The 22296-nt window shown below is 36.3% G+C and overlaps 1 protein-coding gene across 1 annotated transcript in view; it reads right to left on the bottom strand.

Moving 5' to 3' along the window:
* Positions 1-17997, bottom strand: part of C6 (complement C6) — a 61108-nt gene extending 43111 nt beyond the window's left edge. Inside the window, exons 1-5 of the mRNA XM_007961477.3 lie at positions 17853-17997; positions 16305-16461; positions 14503-14647; positions 10477-10618; positions 783-921 (exon numbers count right to left, since the gene is read on the bottom strand). Of these exons, the coding sequence (XP_007959668.1) occupies positions 783-921; positions 10477-10618; positions 14503-14647; positions 16305-16461; positions 17853-17995 (726 nt within the window). The 5' untranslated portion in view covers positions 17996-17997. The remainder of the gene's footprint in view (positions 1-782; positions 922-10476; positions 10619-14502; positions 14648-16304; positions 16462-17852) is intronic.
* Positions 17998-22296: the final 4299 nt, after the last annotated feature.

The following is a 22296-nucleotide window of genomic DNA, read 5'->3' as shown; positions in this document are numbered from 1 at the left end:
AAAGGTCTTTTTAAAGGAAGGACTAAATGACTTTTTGCTGAACTTGTATTACCCATAAAGTGGTTCTCAGAAATAATTACACCTTTTGAAATTCTCTCTAGCTTGTTAAATTTCTATGCATGAATGTCACCATTAAAACTGTGTATTTTCTGTTCTTATCACAATTTAAAAGAAGCAGATTACTCACTTTAGTGCGACGAGTATGGAGCACTTATGTGTAAAGCGTGGGTTAGATTCTGAGAGTAGGTAGTATGCTGCTCATTAAAATTTACTAAAAGAAACAAATAAACCAAACCAACTAATAAAATAGGAAGAAAAGTAAGCAGAACTGTCTCATTAGACTGACTCATCATGATTTTTCTTATGAGCCGGGCACTTTTTTAAAAAAGTCTATATTTTGTAGTTATCTAAGAGAACTAACTAGGTTAGGAGAAAATCTGAAGAAATCAAACTGTTTATCTGTGTGGAACTATTTTAGAACTGAATATTCACTGGAGAAAGCATGGACTCGAAGCAGGAAAACCTGGTTTTGAATCTCAAATTCACTTCTTGCTAGCTGTTTGACTTCTGGAAAATTAGTTACCTTAGATTTTTCATCTGTAAATTCATGATAACACTGGCCTCATTGAGTGTGCATGGATAAAATACAAACACATAACAGGTGATAAAAATTGTTCACTACCTTTTCATTCTGTCCCTTCATTCATCACTAATTTTGCCTGAGAAATTTAGCTTATAATCACTGACGGTGTTGGAGTTACCACCATGCAAGACTGTCATACCTCAAAGCCAACATTTTCCAGATTGGCCGGAACACGGTATGGATTACTTGTCCTACTGCTTTTGACAGTTTTACATATTCCTCCAGTGAAAGAGTTATCAAGGACTTCTCCTCTGGGCTCTCCTGCCAGAAAATGAAACCTAGAAACAAAGTAATTTTCAGGAATTCAATAGATGTAGAGCAATCTTTAAAATTTATCTTAGTTACATGAAAGGAATTCCTCTTCTAAACATTTTTGACTGAAGACAAATGACTTGCAGGAACTCCACACACCCCCGCTTTTTTTCCCCTAGTCCATGGTGAGGCATGCAAGGAGCTGGAAAGCCCAAACTCAGCTTTTCTGGCTCCATTAGGTTCTCCTATTCTACTTACTTAATTGTTCTTGGCTTTCAACATACAATAATATCTGGATTTATACTTTTTTATGACTTACAATGCCAGCGCAAAGTTTGGAAGCAGATTATGAAATAAGTTATTATATAATAAATGCCATTCCGGGTCCACTTCTTTCTGAGTGGAATTCTAATAAAGAGCTCATAATAAAATAGTAACAGCAATATTTTAATGGAATTGTACTAATATTATAGTTTTACTAATAACTGACTGTAATATTTAAAATATTTTTTATTTAACAAATGCTTACATACTATTTACTATAAGCCAAACAATAGTAAGTGCTTTAAAATATTAACTTAGTTAAGTGCTTTACTAAGTAACTTATATTTATTATAACCATATGATATAGATATAATTATTATACCTGTTTTACAAATGAGGACATTGAGGCACATAGAGATTAATTAGCTTAGCATAAATCAAATATTTAAGAGATTATTTTGTTATAGACTAAAAAAACTTCTCCAAGATGCTAATACTTTTCCAAATTCTGAGAGATATTAACATGTATTCTGTGAAAAAAGTAGTTTTTTTGTCAAACAGTTTGGTAATGCTGTATTACATAGATTATAAAAATTGTTTTCTACAGGTGATGTCACAGACTTAAAAATTTAAATTTTCAGTCTCCAAATACATTTGACCAAATAACCTTGTCTTTCATAGAACACATAGTATAGTTCTCCAGAATATTACTGGAAAATTCCATGTAGCAGAAGGAATAGCACCAATGACCTTCCTTTCTCATGACTCTTCAGTACAACCATCCTTTCTGATAGTTGTGGGGGCTCAAGGGAACTCTAAACATCCTCAAGAACGTCATCTACCACTTACATGTCTGTTTCCCTTGTACTTCTATAGCGTTAACTCACAAGACAAAATGTACCTGAAAGGCACCAATTTTACCAGAAGCTGAAATATTAAGTTTTGTATACTATCACAAAGATCCGAGGAAAAGACAAATAGACTCATCCATTTGTGAGGGAATCAAGAAGCAGTTCACTATGCGAGGCTTTTGTGATCTGCTATTAGACATTTGGATTTAAAGTAGAAAATTTGATCAATTACTCAGGCACTTCTAACCAATGGACACAATAGTTTATATCAAAGAGGAGCAAGGATAGTTTGAAAAGTTGTAAAGTGATGTTAGAATACTGAAAAGAAAGTAAGGCTAATATAAATACTTGTAAATTCTCTACCAGTAAAATTGTGCTAATGTAAAAATACACAGACACACATGCACACACACACACACAGCTTTTAAGTTTCTGAAATGGTTTCTTCATTTGAACATGGAGCTAATTGCTTTTTTATAGTAGTTGTGGAAATTCATAGTGATTAGCACAGGCCTGGTCTGCCCTATGAGAGGAAACAACACATACTAACTCTCCCAATATTTCCACCAGGGAAAGTGTATTTTAATTTTATTAAAAGGTTGCATACTAAGTTCAAAAGTAATTGCTTGCAGAAACAAAATCAACAAACAAAAATCAAATGTATTTCCATACAAATAGCAACGAATGATCCAAAAATAAAATTAAAGAAACAATTCCATTTCTAATAGCCTCTCAAAGAATAAAATGCTCAGGTATTTATTTAACAAAAGAAGTCTAAGACTCGTATACTGAAAAGTATAAACAATGTTGAAAGATATTAAGTGAAATGTCAATGAATAGAAAGACATTCCATATCAATGGACTGGCAGAATTTGTATCGTTAAGATAGCAGCACTTCCCAAATTGATCTATAGATTCAAGACAATCATTATCAAACTCTCAGCTGCCTTTTTTTGGGTAAACATTCACAAGCCAATTCTAAAATTCAAAGAACAGCCAAGACAATCTTGAGAAAAAAGGACAAAGTTCAAGGAATTACCTTTCTGATACACAATTTACTTCAATATTAGGGTAATCAAGACAGTATAGTAGTACTGGCGTGAGGATAGACAGACATATAGACCAATGGAACAGAATTGCATCTAGAAATAAACCCATACATTTATGGTCAATTGATTTTCAACAAGGGTGCCAAGACAGTTCGATGAGGGGAAAATAGTCTTAAATAAATGGTGCTATAATGACTTAATAGTTATATGGCAAATGAATGAAATTGGGCCCCTTTCTCACATAATGCAAAAAAAAAAAATTAATCAAAATAGATACTAGAACCTAAATTTAAGAGCTAAAACTATAGAACTTTTAGAAGACAATATAAGAATAAGTATCTGTGATCTCCGGTAAGGCAAAGCCTTCTTAGATATGACATTAAAAGCACATTCAACAAAAGAAGAAATAAATATGTTGAACTTCACCAGAATTAAAAACTTTAGCGCTTTAAAGGACACCAACAAAAAAGCGAAAATACAACTCATATAATGGGAGAAAATATTTCCAAATCACATATCTAATGAGGAACTTACACCCAGAATATACAAAAAATGCTTGGAACTAAATAATAAAAACAAATTACTCAATTAAACAATGAGCAACTAATTTGAGTATCTAAATATGTATTTCTTTAAAAAATATGAAAATGACTAATAAGCATATGAAAAAGCGCTTAATGTTATTACTCATTAGGAAATACAAATCAAAACTGCAATAAGATACCATTTCATAGTCATTAAAATAGCTTTAACCAAAAGATGAACAGAAACAGTTTTGATGAAGGTGTGGACAAGTTGATTTTCAATCATATGTAACTGGGGGAAATGAAAAATAGTGCAACCATTTTGGAAAATAGTTGGGAATTCTTAAAAAATTAAACATATAATTACCATAAGACCCTGCAATTCCATTCCTAAGTATATATGCGAGAGAATTGAAAATATATATCAACGCAAAAACTTGTGCATGAATGTTCATAGCAGCGTTACTCGTACTAGTCAAAGTAGGAACAAACCAAATGTTCATTAGCTGATGAATGAATCAACACAATGTGATAGAATGATACAATGGGTTGTTATTCTCTCATATAGTGGAATGAAGTATTAACATATGCTTTATATGGGTGATTTTTAAAATTATGTTTTAAAAAATTGTCACATAATTGTACATATTTATGGGGTATGTAGTGATGTTTAGATACATACAATGTATAGTAATAAAAGCAGGGTAATTAGCATATTCATCACCTCAAATATATAATTTGTTTGTGTTGGGAACATTCAAAATTCTCTCTCCTAGGTATTTGAAAATATGTACTAAATTATTAACTATAGTCACCCACAATGCTATAGAACACTAGAATTTATTCCTCTTATCTAGCTGTAATTCTGTAACCTGTAACCAACATCTTCCTATCCTCCCCTTCCCCTACTCTTTCCAGTCTCTTGCAACCCTTATTCTACTCTACTTCTATGAGATGAACTTTTTAAGTTTCTACGTGTGAGTGAGAACATGTAGTATTTATGTTTTTGTTTCTGGCTTATTTCACTTAATATCTTCCAGGCTCATCTATGTTTCTCCAGCGACAAGGTTTCATTCTATTTCATGGTTGAATAGTATTCCATTTTGTATATGTACCGTGTTTTCTTTATCCATTCATCTGTTGATGGACACTTAGACTGATTCCATATCTTGGTTACTGTGAACAGTGCTGCAAATAAACATGGAAGTGCAGATACCTGTGCAGTATACCGATTTCCTTTGCTTTGGATGTATGCCCAGTAGTGGGATTGCTGGATCATATGGCAGTGCTGTTTGTAGTTTTTTGAGGAATCTCCATACTGGTCTCCATGAGAGCTACATTAGTTTACATTCTCACCAACAGTGTACGAGTTTTCTTTTCTCCACATCCTTTCCAGTATTTGTTATTTTTTGTCTTTTTGATACTAGTCATTTCAGCTGTGGTGAAATGATACCTCATTGTAGTTTTGATTTTTATTTCCCCGATGATTAGTGATGTTGAACATTTTAAAATATATTTGTTGGACATTTTTGTGTCTCCTTTTGGTAAATGTCTTATTAAGTTCACTGGTGAACTTAATCCATTAAATTGGATTATTTATTTTTGCTGTTGAGTTCCTTATATATCCTGGATATTAACTCCTTGTCAGATGAATAGTTGGCACATACTTTTTTCCACTCTGTATGTTGTCTTTTCACTCTATTATTGTTTCCTCTGCTGTACAAAAAGCTTTTTAGTTTGATATAATCCCATTTGTCTATTTTTGCTTTGTTGCTTCTGCTTTTGAGGTCTTTTTCATAAAATGTTTTCTCACATCAGCGTTCTAAGATTTTCCCTTATATTTTTCTCTAATAGTTTAATAGCTCTGGAATTTTACATGTAAGTCTTTAATCTATTTGGAGTTGATTTTTGTACAGTGTGAGCGATGGGGATCTAGTTTCATTCTTCTGCGTATGGATATCTAGCTTTTCCAGCACCATTAATTGAAGAGACTCTTGTTTCCCCAGTGCATGGTCTTGGCACCTTTGTCAAAAATCAGTTGGTTGTAAATACATGACTTTGTTTCTGGGTTCTGTATTCGATTCCATTGGTCTGTGTGTCTGTTTTTATGCCCATAGTGTGCAGCTTGGGTTATCATAGCTTTGTAACATGTAACACATGTAACAAGTATATTTTGAAATGTGGTAGTGTGATCCCTTTGGCTTTTTTTTTTTTTTTTTTAAACAGGATCTCTGTGTGTTGCCCAGGCTGGAGTGGAGTTGCATGATCTTTGCTCACTGCAACCTCCACCTTCTGGGTTCAAGCGATTCTCTTGCCTCAGCCTCCCAAGTAGCTGGGACTACAAGTACCTACCACCATGCCTGGCTAATTTTTGTATTTTTAGTAGAGATGGGGTTTCACCATGTTGGCCAGACTGGTCTTGAACTCCTGAACTTGTGATCCACCCACCTCGGCCTCCCAAAGTGCTGGGATTACAGGCATGAGCCAACACTCCTGGCCTGTTCTTTTTGCTCAAGATTGCTTTGGCTATTAAGGGTTTTTTTGTGGTTCCATATGAATTTTAGAGCTTTGTTTCTTTTCTGTAAAGCATGCCACTGGTGTTTTAATAGGGATTACCTTGAACTTGTAATTTTCCAAACTCATTCTTTGGACAGTTGAGTCACTTTAATGTCTTAATATTCCAGTCTATAAAAACAGGATGCCTTCCCATTTCTTTTGTGTCCTCTTCAAGTTCTTTCATCAGTGTTTTGCAGAGATCTTTCACCTCCTTGGTTAAATTTATTCCTAGGTATTTTTTTTTTTTTTTTGTAGCTATTACAGATTGCTTTCTTGATTTCTTTTCGCTCTAGCTCTAGAAATGCTACAGATTTTTGTATATTGATTTTGTATCCTGTAACTTTACTGAATTCATTTATCATTTCTAGGGCTTTTTTCTTTTTTGGTGGAATCTTTAGGATTCTCTCTATATAAGATGATGTCATCTACAAACAGGGACAATTTGACTTACTCCTTTCCAATTTGGATCCATTTGTTTCTTTTCCTTGCCTAATTGCTCCAGCTCAGACTTACAGGACTATGCTGAATAACAGTGGTAAGAGCACGTATCCTTGTCTTATTCCAGTCCTTGGAGGAAAAGTTTCCAACTTTTCTCTATCCAGTATGATGCTAGCTGTGGGTTTGCCATATGTGGCCCTTATTGTGTTAAATTTCTTCTATTTCTAATTTTTGAGAGTTTTTATCATAAAAAGATGTTGAATTTTATCAAATACTTTTCCCACAATGATTGAAGTGATCAGATGTTTTTTTCTCTCTGTTGATGTGATGACATTATTGATTTGAATATTTTGAACCATCCTTGCATCTCTGGGTTAAATGCTACTTAATCATAGTGGATATCTGGGATGTACTGTGGGGTTCTGTTTGCTACTATTTTATTGAAGATTTTTGCATCAGGGATATTGACCTGTAGTAGATTTGTTGTTGTTGTTGTTGCATCTTTATCTGGTTTTGGTATCAGGGTTATACTAGTGTTGTAGAATGAGTTTGGAAAAGTTCCCTTTCGATTTTGGGGGATATCTTGATAATAATTGGTATTAGTTCTTAAAAAATTTGGTAGAATTCAGCAGTGAAACCATCCAGTCCTGGGCTTTTCTTTGTTGAGAGAATTTTTATTATTGATTTAATCTCATTATTCACAATTGGTCTGTTTTCTATTTCTTCTTGATTCAATCTTAGTAAGTTTTTTTGTATCTAAGAATTTATCCATTTCTTTTAGATTTTCAAATTTGTTGGCATATTGCTGTTTATAATAGTCTTTAATGATCCTTTGTATTTCTGTAGTACCAATTGTGAGTATATGGATGAATCTTAAAAACATTATGCTAAGTGCAAAAAGGCAGACACAGGCTGCATTTTGTATAATCCTATTTTTATGAAATGTCTAGAATATACAAATCTACATGAACAGAGAGTGAATTAGTGGTTTCCTAGGGTTAGGAGTCAGGTAGAAGGGGGAAAGAAATGAAGCTTGATATCTAATATGTACAAACGTTTTATTTTGGGTATGTTGAAAACATTCTAAAATTCTATCATGGTGATGGTTATATAAGTCTGTGAATATGCTAAAGATGATTGAATTAGACACTTTCAATGGGTGAATTGTATGGCATGCAAATTACATCTCAATAAGGCTGTTTTTTTTTAAAATGAGTGAATTCTGTGGGTTGTCTAAGATGCATATTATATTCAAATAGCCGAAAGCATAACAATGAGGACTAAAAAACTATTGACCTTATGCTGCTTTACACTATGTACTTATGTTAGTCACAAGCGAAAAAGGGCGTGAGAAAAATGGCTTTCAGGTCACGAGGAATCTATGAAGGTGACTAGCTATTTGTGGAGAACCTGAAGATAATATTTTATGGCGGTATTTCCAGCAGACCATGCCTGAGAAATCTTTTAGGAGCTAAGCAAGCTATGAAGAAATTTTCCGTTATATTCTTTCCTTCCCCCCTCAAGTTGTTGATATTGACTTAAAATAATTTAGTGTTTCACATACAATGTTGCTTCTAAAGTGCTTTGATCTAAACGGATTTATGTGTCATATTTTGTAACTTTTTGAATATAACTAGAAATATATAAATCAAAAATATATATTTGTGTGTATGCATGAATTTTCACATATGTATGTGTGTGATCCCTACTCACAGGTCTCAGTATTTTGCCACATAGATGAATGTGTCCTTTCAACTGTGTGTGTATCAGTACACACACTAAGCCTGAGTGAAAACAAATAGCATGCTATTATTGCCTGATTCTTGCTTCATATTTAGGAACTAGTGACTGATGTTGGCAATGTAGAAATTTTTGTATCTCTTGTTAAAATTTTTCATGAGGAAGCATCATTTAAAAAGGACAGTCACTCAGGGAGCTATTTTTTTATGGTTAGAAATATGTTGGGGAGCAGGATATAGAGGAGAGGCAGAGATTCTAAGGCTAGCAGATTAGAACAAGATTACAGTAAGCAACTCTCAAAACTCTCAGTCCCTGGGGAGGCAAGGAGAGGACTGGTTGTCCTGAGCCAGCAGGCTTTGCTCATTTCTGAGAATCACTGGGACAACAGCTCTGGTTGGCAGAGGGCCACATGGTCCTTCAGCCAAAGTACACATAGCATGTGGTCCTCCCCATCTGTAACTCTAGAGTTTAGATCAACTGAACAAAAGGGTGATTTTGTAATGTCACCCTTCATCAGTCAGAACATTAGAAGATGTGATTATCAGTGGGAGTTTTTGGCTGACGTTTTATTGTAGGCAAACCAAGAGAAGTAAACCATTTCTGCACATGGATAAGAACATGTTGTTGAAGCACTTTCATCGAAATCAGCACTAATTAGAAATTCTTTGAACAGAACCTCACATCAGTTTATAGTCATCCAACATATAGATGAGGAAACCGAGGCCCAGAGTTGTTAAATAACTCAGCTGTGGTGTAGTGAGATAATGTAGAACTGGTTCTAGTTCTACATTAGAACCAGCTGAGTTATTTAAAACCCAGCTCCTCTTACTTTCAGACTAGTGGTTTTTCCATTTTACTGGTGTCCTTGGGTTTGGTTCAATATTTTCTGGGTTTTATTCTAAATCAAATGAGGTTGTATTTGCAATTGTGGCTGTTTGTCTTTGGTGACTCGAGGTTTCATATTATGCAACTCTGGCAGCATTAAGTGAAGCTTCTAATTTTTAAAAGTCCAGCATGAAGCAATAGAAATTGATAGCAAACTTCGGCCTTCTGGCCAAACATTTAAGAGGGGTTTCTTTATTATGTAAAGGGAAGAGGATAGATTATCTTTACTGATTTTTCTTATGCTTCAAATTTAGGCTCAGTTTTTCTGTTTTGATAGCCTTCTCTTATATTTCCTAACATCTTTCAAGACACTGGTTCAGTCTAATGAATTTACAACCCCTTGTAAAACCCCCACTGTGTTCATAATTGGGTATTCCTGTAGTAGGAACAATAGGAGAAAGAGCTGTGTGATCTCCTGAGGTTTCTTCCAAAATGTCTCATTTGTAAGGTGGATGTAGTCCTCAGTCAGCATGAAATGGTGAGAAAAGCCTGGGTTTTGAAGTCTGGTTTTGAAACCTGGTTCCACCATTTGCTAGTTGGTAGACTTGGTCAGGTTATTTAAGCTTTCTGAGACTCATTTCTCAGTTTGTAAGCTGAGACTGGATAGTGATATAGGTCTGGCCTCTGCCATTGGGCTCTACTGACCTACCCACACATCACACAGCCTATGGGAGAGAATACCTAGCTATATTCACTTCACCTCCCACCCTCTTACGTTTTCACACCCTTGTTGCTTAGCCCTCTCTTTTTTCTATGTTTGCTTAACTTCTTTCCTTTTGGCTTTATCATTCATTATTGGACTCTGGGTTTGCTTCTCACGCTGGAAGACTGGTTTTGTTTCCCTAGTGTTTGGCTTTCAAGCCACCCATAGGCACACTTTTATCACACCTTCTTTCTGCATTTGCTCCTGACATTTCTGAGTGGTTACTCACCCATTCAAGGCCTAGCTCCAGGACCCCACCCTGGTACCTCCTGGCTTGGGCTTTCTACCAGTCTGCTCTAATCCATTCCAAAGCTTTCTGAGAGATATATGAAAAATAAAACAAGCCATGTTTATGAAGGGCCCATAGCATTGCCTGGCACAAACTATATGTGAAAATGCTAACTTTTACTTCTCAGGAGTGAGGATCATGGCCTCTAAGTATCAGAGATAGGGCTGGTAGGAGTAGTAAGAAGTTAATGAGGAAGATGGACAATGATGTATCTTATTGCTCCTTCTGACTCATTTATTCTGATACCTGTTCTCCCCAAGATGATAAAAAGACATTACATACCCATTGCCCATCAACTGTACACTAGGGATGGGATTATACTTCCGTGCACATACTGCCTTTGTCCTCCCACAGTCCCTTTCATCTGAATTGTCTCCACAGTCATTTTCTCCATTGCATTCTAACTTTCTGGCAATGCAGCGGCCTAGTCAAGAAAAGCAAACATCATCATTGCAACAAATTATCATTTTAGAAAATATTTATTAATTTGAAACACAAATGCTTTAAGTTTCAAGGTAAAGTTGAAGGCAAGTCTTCACTATTTTTGATAGAGTTTTAGGAGCACATAAAAATGGAGTGATAAACTGATAAATTTCCACTTGTAAGATTAAAAGGGTCGCCACAGAATTATTTAGTTGCTATGGGCCGATTGTCTTTAAAAAGAGAAGTACACTTAGAATATCATTGCCATTACAGTGAGATGCTATAGAGATCATGTTCCATAGGAGAAAATTAACAGGAGGTTCAAAATTTTGTTTTGATCCAGGATGGGAGACTCAAGGTCATTGTTTTGATTTAAAAACCTGTAATTTTACAGACACACACACAGGCGCACAGTCACACACAATAACATGGTTGTGTCTCTCAAATTTTATGTTGGGTGAAAAAAGCCAGACACGTGAGTCATGTCATGTGATTCCTTTATATAATGTCCATGAAGAAGGAGGGGGAACTAACTAGAAAGGAGAAGGAGGGAACTTTTTAGGCTTATGGGAATTTTCTATATCTTGATATAGAAATCTGTATTTTCTATATCTTGACATAGTGTTGTTTACATGATTGTATAATTTGTCAAAGCAAAATCGCACACTTAGAATCATGTTTTACTATGTATAATTAGTACAGATTTTATTAAATATATCTACTATGTATTCTATATATAATTACTGTACATAATTGTTTTACTGCATATAATTTGCTGTATCTATATTTTGGACAAGTTAAGTGTCTAAATACTACAGTAGCAAGTTGAGTGAGCAAATTTAGAAAATGGTACAAATTCTATGTACCCAAATAATTACCTTCCGTTTTTGACTTACTGAATTTCATAAGGATCCTTGGAATCAGTGTATAACTATATATTACAGAAATTGAAATACTTGTGTGCAATGACAGATATCTCCTCTCTTGCCTTTTACCTTCTTGCCTGTAGTCAATGATGTTGGCATCTGTACCCGTATGTACAGGTCCAACTGACAATGATTAAAGGTTTTACTTGAGATTATCTGGTGGATTATTTTAAGATGTGATTAGCATCTCACTACAATTGTGCATGACTATTTTGACTAAAATGCTCAGCAAAATTGGGCATTCTGTTGAATTAATTCTTTTTTAATTATTAGCAGGTTCCCAAGAAAGTACTTGGTTTCAACTTTTTTGGTTAGTAATCTTCACTTAGAAGGTAGAGTGTAATTAAAATAATTACATCTTCCATTTTGCATTATGTCAGGACTATTATTATAAAGAATTATAGCTACGAGCACCATAATCATGCAGGACTGAAAATACAGATTGAATTGAATGTCTGTTCATCCCATGACTTAACCTGAAAGATGCTCTATTTTTAAACAGTGCATTTCTGGCTTTTGTTTTGTTTTGTTTTGTGTTGTTTTCAGAGCAGAAGAGAATGGGCATTTTAGTTTGAAATAGAGAGGCTATTTGTTAAAATACGAATCTATACATATTACATTTTAAAAAAAGTTTTGCAGCACACCAACATGGCACATGTATACATATGTAACAAACCTGCACGTTGTGCACATGTACCCTAAAACTTAAAGTATAATAATAATTTAAAAAAGACAAAAAAAAAGTTTTGAACCTAGCACTTAAAATTTAAGCAAAGGTTTATTTTTGATATGGTTACACTAAAATCACATTTTATTAGACAGAAAGAGGGATACACATGTATAATATAGTTCTCATTAACTTAGTTTTGTGAGTAGAGTACAGATTTGTGAGAATAAAGAAATTCTATTCATTTAGTACTTATAGTGATATCTTAGAGAGTCCATTAGCAAGGGCAGGGATGAAGGGAAGAGGATACCTCTTGAGTGATGTTTAGGAATAGGCCTTACGTGTCATGGTTGAGAATGGTTTCAGACCATAAAAACTCTATGGAATAGAAAGCATAAGGGGAGAGATATTGTAAGCCATAAATATATTCCATACCAAAGAAGGAATGAGAAATTAGAGGACAGTTTGAATATTGCAGGATTTGCAGAAGTCAGCATGCTTAGCCAGCACATGCATATATACATTTGCACTTGGAACCATGCAATCACTTAGAAATTGCACGTTTTTCCTATCCATTGGAAGCGATTTGTGTCACTGTAATACTGTATTATTTTTTAAAACCAGCTGCAAATTCTCTAGCCTTTTATACTTAAAATTAGGGCTCTGAAAGAAGAGTTGGTATATTGCATGGGAATTATCCTAAAGGGTAATTCTTAATGGAGGAAAGGCAAGATGGTCAATCTTTTCAGGAGAGAGAGTTCTTTGTTAATTGAGGGCCAAGTATCATCTTGAGTCAGAAAAACAATCATTCATAAACCTCTTATTCCCATTGACAGTGGCATTAGTAGATGCAAAAGCAAAAGGAGAGCAAAATAGTATACCATCTTCAATGGAATATTTGACAACCAAAAGCCTATGGCATCACCCAGTCAGAATGTATGCCAACTATATCTGTGCCAGGGATTTACCAATCAGTTCCTGGATCATGAAAATATCTAGGGACTTTGGGCTCTGGGAAGCAGGGCATGGGTCACTCAGGGAGTACGGAGTAGCAGCTGCTTACCAATCATTTACAGACACATCTTCATAATACAGTTATTTGAAAATCAGTGGTTATGGACATAACTGTTGATGAACTGGTGATCAGCTGTGCTTATATTGCTAACCTTTCTAAAATTGTTCATTGTAAATTGGTGACCCAGTGATGCATCTCAAGGCTTCTCAAACTTTGAGTATTTTTGGCCTGAATGCAGCTGTATTGTAATTTTTCATAGATTTATCATCTACTGAATAAAAGAGTCTTTTTTGCTTATATGTGGTAAAAACCATCTTTCTAGCTTCAAATAGTTATACTTCAGTTCTAGATCTTGATTTTGATACTCTGGATATAATGATCAGGTCTGTATTACCCTCAGCCATTGTCATCGGGATTTTGCTCTGATTTCCTCTGTTGTCAATTTGTGACACGACCTTATTTATATAAGCACAAAGTATATCTCCTCACCCAAATCTCACTCTCATATTCCAGGTTTGGGGTGGAGGTGGATAGAGGAAAACCCTGACCCCAGCATTCCCGTCTGACATTCAGAAAAAGCTGGCAAAGCTGAGAGCAGGAGGCAGGGAGTAAGAGGGGAAAACATGGGTTCCAAGGTCTTGGGTCAATTTTCTATGGAATTGGAAATTTGCTATCTAGTTATAAATACTTCACTTTTCAGGATATCTCAGAGCACACAGAAATGATAGACATTTCACTCATCTGAAATTTAATTTTATTGTAACTTTAAGTTGACTGTTTAGATAGGAGGTCAATGAACTACAGCCTGTGGGCTAAAACTAACCTGAACTATGGCCACCTGCTTTTGTAAAGAAAATTTTGTCGAAAACACAGCCATGCTCATTTGTGTATGTGCTTTTGACTTACTCGTTTGGAATTAATTTTAGAGCCAGTCAAGAAAGTTTTGTACATCATCTCTAGTCATCTTCCACCATGATATTTTAATATTCTTGTCACAATAAATTATATTAAAAATCCTTTAAAATATGTGATTTCTTTTAAAATTATCCTGATTATAGATTTGTGCATATCAGGTAAGTGGTCAAAATGGTATAACTGAAAAGCCATAATTTTACAGTGGAATATCTTGGGAATATGTGGCATAACACTCCATTACACTGTACTTAAAACGTGGTGGGATCTCTCTGTGATGGATTCTACTGTTAGTCAATTGGAGTAACTTTGATTTAGTTAAGTTGTTTTTAGTGCAGACTGAACATTTCACAAAAATACATTACCACTGTCACAGCGAAATTTATTCTTGCAGTCAGCCTCTTCAATTTTGCAGAGCTTAGATGGAATGCATGGCTGAAAGGCTACCAGAGGCTCAGTGCATGGCTGTCCCCCAAACTGACTGGGACGCAAGACAGATCTAACTTTAGACTGAAAGGAAAGAAGAGAAAGAGAAAACTCTGAGGCAGGGTCAAGGTCAAAATGTATCTAAGAAAACTGGGCTTCTCAATCACGATAGTGATTTTTCCTATGGTAACTTTTCTTAAATTTTACTAGTGATTCTTCCAATTCCATTATTATGCTCCCTTAGGGAAGCAACCACCTCTGTGGGCCTCTGTTTCCCAACCAGTAAAATGAGAAAGTGGGTCAAAAAGGTTTCTAAGGCTTCTTATAACTCTGAAACCATATGGGTTATACATTTTCAAAATAAAACGTATAAATGTTTGCTGAGAGTCTCTTGAGTACAGTAAATTCCTCCAGGCCATAACAGTAGCCTTTCCTAGATCTTAAAGATAATGTCAAGGGATAAATTTGAAATAATTTTGAGGTTCTTTTGCATAAGAAAGTCCCTGTGAAAGCCAATGCTAATGTAGTCTACACTTTAAAAAGATTTTAAATGGTGAGTAAAAAAATGGTGAGTCAAGGGAGAATAGAAATATGATAGGACTAAAAAGTACTGACTTTGAAGTCAGAAAAATTCAATTTATTAATTAATGGGTGTATTCTTGGGCAAATTGCTTAACCCCAAATGAGCAATAACTTTCTCATCTGTAAAATGGGTAGAGAAACACAATATGATGTGAAGTTTGAATAAGATGACACATGAAAGAGAGCTAGAACAGTTCCTCTTAGAAAGTAGGTGTTTAACAGATGAGTTTCTTTTTCTTCCCTGCTATGTAAACACTTAGCACCACCCTGACTGTGATTCACATGGGCCAACGCCCTTACAGGAATGAGCATGTGGTGGGTAAATATTCCAATCAGGAACAATAAACAAATTGAGGGACTGCTGTGAGGAGAGGGAATGTAGAGGAAGGGCAAGGAGTCAAGGTTTTGATTCATTTCCCTCATTTCTGTCTGGTTTAAAACCTTGGACTGAAACCCAGTTTTGTTTTGTTTTGTTTTGTTTTCTTTTGTTTTGTTTTCTTTTGTTTTGTTTTGTTTTGTACGAGTTGAGCATACCTAGTCTGAAAACCCAAAATCCAAAATGTTCCAAAATCTAAAAATTTTTCAGTGCCAACATGATGCCACAGTGGAGTATTGTATATGTAAATCCTTATCATAAATTTGTTTCATGAACAAAATTATTAAAAATAATGTATAAAATTATCTTCAGGCTATATGTATAAGGTATATATGAAACATAAATGAATTTCATGTTTAGACTGTGTCCCATCCCCAAGCTACTACATTATGTATATGCAAATATTTCAGAATTCAAAAAACATCCAAAATCCAAAACACTTCTGATAATAACATTTCAGATAAGGATTGCTCAATCTGTATACGCTTTTGCTTTCAGAATTCTCAGAAGGCACAGGTAGTAGAATTCAGAACTGTGTAAGTACAATACCAATACTGGGAGCAAAATTTCCTTTTTGTGTTCATATGACAGAAAAACACATAAATAAATAAATCCCCTCTTCCCCCCACAAAAGTGTTAAATGGAATTTTCCCTCAATGGAAGCTGGGACAGTTGATTTTCAGAAATTGAAGTAATTCAGCATTACTGTGCTGTTAAGCGTGTCAGGGAATCAGAGCCCTCTACTGTGACTTGTATTTCCTGGAAATACCCATGATTGCCTACCTGTTTTTCAACACAAGGGTCACAGTCTGACCATGGTCCAAAATCTCCCAGGAGGCAGTTGATGGGGCAACTTTGCCAGTTACATTCTCTAGTCTCCTGCTTGCTGCAAATCTGTTCACAAAAGTTTTCCTGGTAGTACTTATCTACTACTATTTGTCTGTAACAGTGAAGAAAAAGTTGCTTAGAATGAGTGTATTCACCATACATCCTGCTCCATAATCAAAGTATCATTGAGCATTAACTACAATAAATAGAAAAGAAAGAAAATTTTCATGGAAAAATTAGGCAGGTTGGCATATATGCAGTTCTCATCACTTAATAGAACTCAGGACATACTTTGTGAGACTCAGTATAAAATGAAAATAGGAAACCTCTTGATCAAAACTGAGAACTTCAGGGCAGCAATGGCAGATCATTAAGCCAAGCACGAAGCCCTTCTAAGTGTGGGACCTGTGTGACTGCACATGTTACACTGTGAAGCCAGCCATGCTGGAGCTCCTCGAATGGACTGGAAGGCAGGAAAGATGAAAGGAGAGAAAGATCCTGCAAATTGCTTTGAGGAGGACAATACAGGGTGCTGTGGGGCTAAAGATTCAAAGAGAAATTGACATGAGAGAAACATCCTGAATAATTCACATGAAATCTCCAGGTAACATAGGGAAGGGAATTTGGAGGAAGTGACATATGCAAAGATTTGAGGTGGAAGAGAGCATGTCCAGGTAGCTCTCCAGGGAGAAGCTTGTGTGACTGGCCAGGAATATTTGCTGTTCTTTGTAGGCAGCAGGGAGCTACTGAGGAATATTGTAACAAATCTGTTTTCACATATGTAGTAGATAGTTTATTGGGGAAGTCAACTGGTAATTTTAATGAGATTCACACTACATATGTAAACATAATTTTCTAAAATAAGGATCCTAAAAGATTCTGTAATGGTGAAAACACATTAAATGTATGCTTTTCTCCCCTAATATGTGAGCAACTCCATGGTACAGAAACATTTAACAGAGTTAAAGAAACTGTGGGGGATGAGAAGTCTGAATTGGTGAAAAGACTGAATTATTAAATGTTATCAAGAAAGAACAGTTTTGTTGCCATTTTATATATGCCAACAATCAAGCTAATAGCTAGCAGTTCTGCTCAATTGAGGTCCTGTTAGATTTGATTTAATGAGTAGAAAATTCTCTATAATTAACTCACTAACTGGGGGAAGCAGAGTTGTATGCTGATTGAAAAAAAGCTTGGGTAGTGATTCTAAGCAAGTTGAATAGTCAACTGAAAGTGTTGCACGAATTCTTAATTAAATTTCTTTGAAACCCTTCGTTTTTATAGAGAGAACAAAAGTAGACTTCCTTTCAACCTCATAAGAGAAAAACTTCAAATTTCCTCCAAATTTATAAGTTCTTACTTTGAGATATATATATATATATATATATATATATATATATATGTTTTTTTCCCCCCATTGCTTAGTGTGGCACTTCTGATGTTGCTGACTTCATCCTCCAGTCCTTCCAGGGCACAAAGAAAAGCTACAAAGCTCACACCCACCTGTGTCTGCTCTGGGTTCCAGAATTGCAGGTTTTTGAGCAGCTGGACCACTGACTCCATGGGTAGTGATCACAGAAGCAGGCTTGGCCCTTGTTGATCAGAGAACTCAGCAGGATGAAGTACAAGATGGAGTGTCTGGCCATGCCTTGAGAGCCTCCAGGCCCTAATGAAAGAATATATACCATATATCAAATGCTTTTTCGAGGGTAAACCTTCACAAGTCATCCTGAGTCACAGATTCAAATGTGATTTTAGAAAATATATGCATTTTTCTGCCTTCCTTAAGGCAAGTCAACACCTACAAATTCACATGCTCATGAGTACAAATCCTATTTTTAAAGATTTTTAGTGTGGAGATTACGATAGGCACAACCTCCAGTACTAGTAAGTTTCTTCAAACGGTTAGTGATAGGCTACAAGACAAAGTATGTAGCATGTATTTGTAATCCATTTCATTCCAAAAAGTATTTTAGACTTACACAATCTTATCCTTCTCAAAACACCTGCTCCTTTTGTGTGGGCAATAGCTTCAAGTACATTTCAGCTGTTCCTACTTTTCTGGGACTGGGAAAGAAGTTTGGATCATTCTTCTGGATGCTCTTTTTCATTTCCTGACATGCTGGAAACCTGCTAAAGAGAATGTTCACTGACTCCATATAGAGCCAGATAAATAAGAGCTGGAAAGGGTCTTTGAAACCTCCAAGTCAAACTCCTTCATTTTATGGAGATAAAATGAGGCTCAAGGCAGTGCAATAGTGTTGAGGTTGCAGGTCAAGTAGGAGCTCATGAACCCTGGTTCTTGAACGAGGTGTAGCCCTTCACTGAGTTTCTAACAATCCTAAGTACTGTGTTACTGGAGCATCAAGATGCCTGGAGCTCCACCACTCAGACCGCAAGAGGTTGAACAGAAAAATCTTTGACCAGTGGTTGTTATTTCCAGTTTGATCGTTATATCCCTAATGAAACATGCAAAATGATTATATATGTATATGTCAATAATTCTGCTGTATTTAATATAGTGGTAACTTTTACTTTAAAGAGTCAAATACCATTCACCTAATTTTTCTGTCTCAGTTTCACTATCTATAAAATAAGAGTAATACCTACCTCATAAAGCTTTTGTTAGGATTAAGTAAGAAGGTTCATATAAAATGCTTAGAACAATTATTGGCATAGAATCATCACTCAATAAATACTAGCTTTTCAAACTAGTAATAACTTTAAGAATGTTACAGATTTAATAGTAGCTGTTGGTCACATATTTTTAATAGATATTTCCAAATTGCCCTGCTAAAATATGGCTCTCTCATGTCTCAGAGGATGAGTTTCTGATTATATTCGTGTGTGGTTAGTTTATGTTTCTTAGTTTTGATGAAAGGATATCTCAGTAAAAATAAATGGGGTTCATCATTTGATAAATCTTGGTTTAAGCCAAGAGCTTGAGATCAGATATAAAAATTGTTTCTTCAGTATGTTCAGAAACTAAGGTATTTCTTGTTAATAAATCTGTAAGCTTTTTAAACTCTTCTACAAGCTCAAAGAAAAATGTCAGAATAAAAGCAACCAAATCCATTGATATATGGCTGAATATGTCTTTCAATTTAAGATGGAATGAACACGCATTTGAGTATTCATTGTGTGCTGCTAGGCATTGAAAGAGACACAAAGAAATAGAAGCCTTTATCACTGTCTGGGAGGGTAGACAGAAATTGAAAATACTACCTATGCTTTTTACCCAATCTTTTTACTCCAACTCATAGATATGCTGCTATAGCCCTAGACTATTTCAGTCATAAAAATGAGGGGCTTTTGGGTATTATTCATGATGGCCGAATAGGAACAGCTCCAGTCTACAGCGCCCATCATGAGTGACACAGAAGACAGGTAATTTTTGCATTTCCAAGTGAGGTACCAGGTTCATCTCACTGGGGCTTGTCGGACAGTGGGTGCAGTCCACAGAGTGTGAGCTGAAGCAGGGCAGGGCATTGCCTCACCTGGGAAGTGCAAGGGGTTGGGGAATTCCCTTTCCTAGCCAAGGGAAGCCATGAGAGATGGTACCTGGAAAATTGGGACACTCCCACCCTAACACTGCACTTTTCCAATGGTCTTAGCTAATGGCACACCAGGAGATTATATCCCATGCCTGGCTCAGAGGATCCCACACCCATGGAGCCTTGCTCACTGCTAGCACAGCAGTCTGAGATCGAACTGCAAGGCAGCAGCGAGGCTGAAGGAGGGGCGTCCACCATTGCTGAAGCAATGGGAAGTGTCTGGGAAGCTCAAACTGAGTGGAGCCCACCGCAGCTTAAGGAGGTCTGCCTGCCTCTGTAGACTCCACCTCTTGGAGCAGGGCTTAACTGAACAAAAAGCAGCAGAAACTTCTGCAGACTTAAATGTCCTTGTCTGACAGTTTTGAAGAGAGTAGTGGTTCTCCCAGCATGGAGTTTGAGATCTGAGAATGGACAGACTGCCTCCTCAAGTGGGTCCCTGACCCCCAAGTAGCCTAACTGGGAGACACTTCCCAGGAGGGGCCGACTGACACCTCATACAGCCAGGTGCCCCTCTGAGACGAAGCTTCCAGAGGAACAATCAGGCAGCAACATTTGCTGTTCTGCAGTATGTGCTGTTCTAAAGCCTCCGCTGGTGATACCCAGGCAAACAGGGTCTGGAGTGGACATCCAGCAAACTCCAACAGACCTGCAGCTGAGGGTCCTAACTGTTAGAAGGAAAACTAACAAACAGAAAGGACATCCACACCAAAATCCCATCTGTACATCACCACCATCAACGATCAAAGGTAGATAAAACCACGAAGATGGGGAGAAACCAGAGCAGAAAAGCTGAAAATTCTAAAAATCAGAGCACTTCTGCTCCTCCAAAGGAATGCAGCTCCTCACCATCAATGGAACAAAGCTGGATGGAGAATGACTTTCACGAGTTGAGAGATGAAGTCTTCAGATGATCGGTAATAACAAACTTCTCTGAGCTAAAGGAGGATGTTCAAACCCATCGCTAAAAACCTTGAAAAAAGATTAGACGAATGGCTAACTAGAATAAACAGCATAGAGAAGACCTTAAATGACCTGATAGAGCTGAAAACCATGGCACAAGAACTACGTGATGCATGCACAAGCTTCAACAGCTGATTCGATCAAGTGGAAGAAAGGGTTTCAGTGATTGAAGATCAAATGAACGAAATGAAGCAAGAAGAGAAGTTTAGAGAAAAAAGGGTAAAAAGAAATGAACAAAGCCTACAAGAAATATGGGACTATGTGAAAAGACCAAATCTATGTCTGATTGGTGTACCTGAGGGAGAATGGAACCAAGTTGGAAAACACTCTGCAGGATATTACCCAGGAGAACTTCCCCAACCTACCAAGGCAGGCCAATGTTCAAATTCAGGAAATACAGAGAATGCCACAAAGATACTCCTCAAGAAGAGCAACTCCAAGACACATAATTGTCAAATTGACCAAAGTTGAAATGAAGGAAAAAATATTAAGGGCAGCCAGAGAGAAAGGTTGGGTTACTTACAAAAGGAAGCCCATCAGACTAACAGTGGATGTCTCAGCAGAAACTATACAAGCCATAAGAGAGTAGGGGCCAATATTCAACATTCTTAAAGAAAAGAATTTTCAACCCAGAATTTCATATCAAGCCAAACTAAGCTTCATAAGTGAAGGAGAAATAAAATACTTCAGAGACAAGAAAATGATGAGAGATTTTTGTCACCACCATGCCTGCCTTACAAGAGCTCCTGAAGGAAGCACTAAACACGGAAAGGAACAACCGGAATCAGTCACTGCAAAAACATGACAAATTGTAAAGACCATTGATGCTAGGAAGAAACTGCATCAACTAATGGCCAAAATAACCAGCTAACATCATAATGACAGAATCAAATTCACACATAATATTAACCTTAAATGTAAATGGGCTAAATGCTCCAATTAAAAGACACAGACTGGTAAATTGGATAAAGAGTCAAGACCCATCAGTTTGCTGTATTCAGGAGACCCATCTCACTTGCAGAGATGCACATAGGCTCAAAATAAAGGAAGGGAGGAAGATCTACCAAGCAAATGGAAAACAAAAAAGCAGGGGTTGCAATCCTAGTCTCCAATAAAACAGATTTTAAACTAACAAAGATCCAAAGAGACAAAGAAGGCCATTACATAATGGTAAAGGGATCAATTCAACAAGAAGAGCTAACTATCCTAAATATGTATGCACCCAATACAGGAGCACCCAGATGCATAAAGCAAGTCCTTAGAGATCCACAAAGAGATGTAGACTACCCCACAATAATTGGAGACTTTAACACCCCACTGTCAACATTCGACAGATCAACAAGACAGAAAGTAAACAAGGATATCTAGGAATTGAACTCAGCTCTGCACCAAGCAGACCTAATATACATCTACAGAACTCTCCACCCGAAATC

Source organism: Chlorocebus sabaeus, chromosome 4, assembly GCF_047675955.1.
Source record: "Chlorocebus sabaeus isolate Y175 chromosome 4, mChlSab1.0.hap1, whole genome shotgun sequence".
NCBI classification, from domain to species: Eukaryota; Metazoa; Chordata; class Mammalia; order Primates; family Cercopithecidae; genus Chlorocebus; species Chlorocebus sabaeus.
The sequence above is the reverse complement of the archived record's forward strand: the minus strand, read 5'-3'. Positions and strand labels throughout refer to the sequence as shown.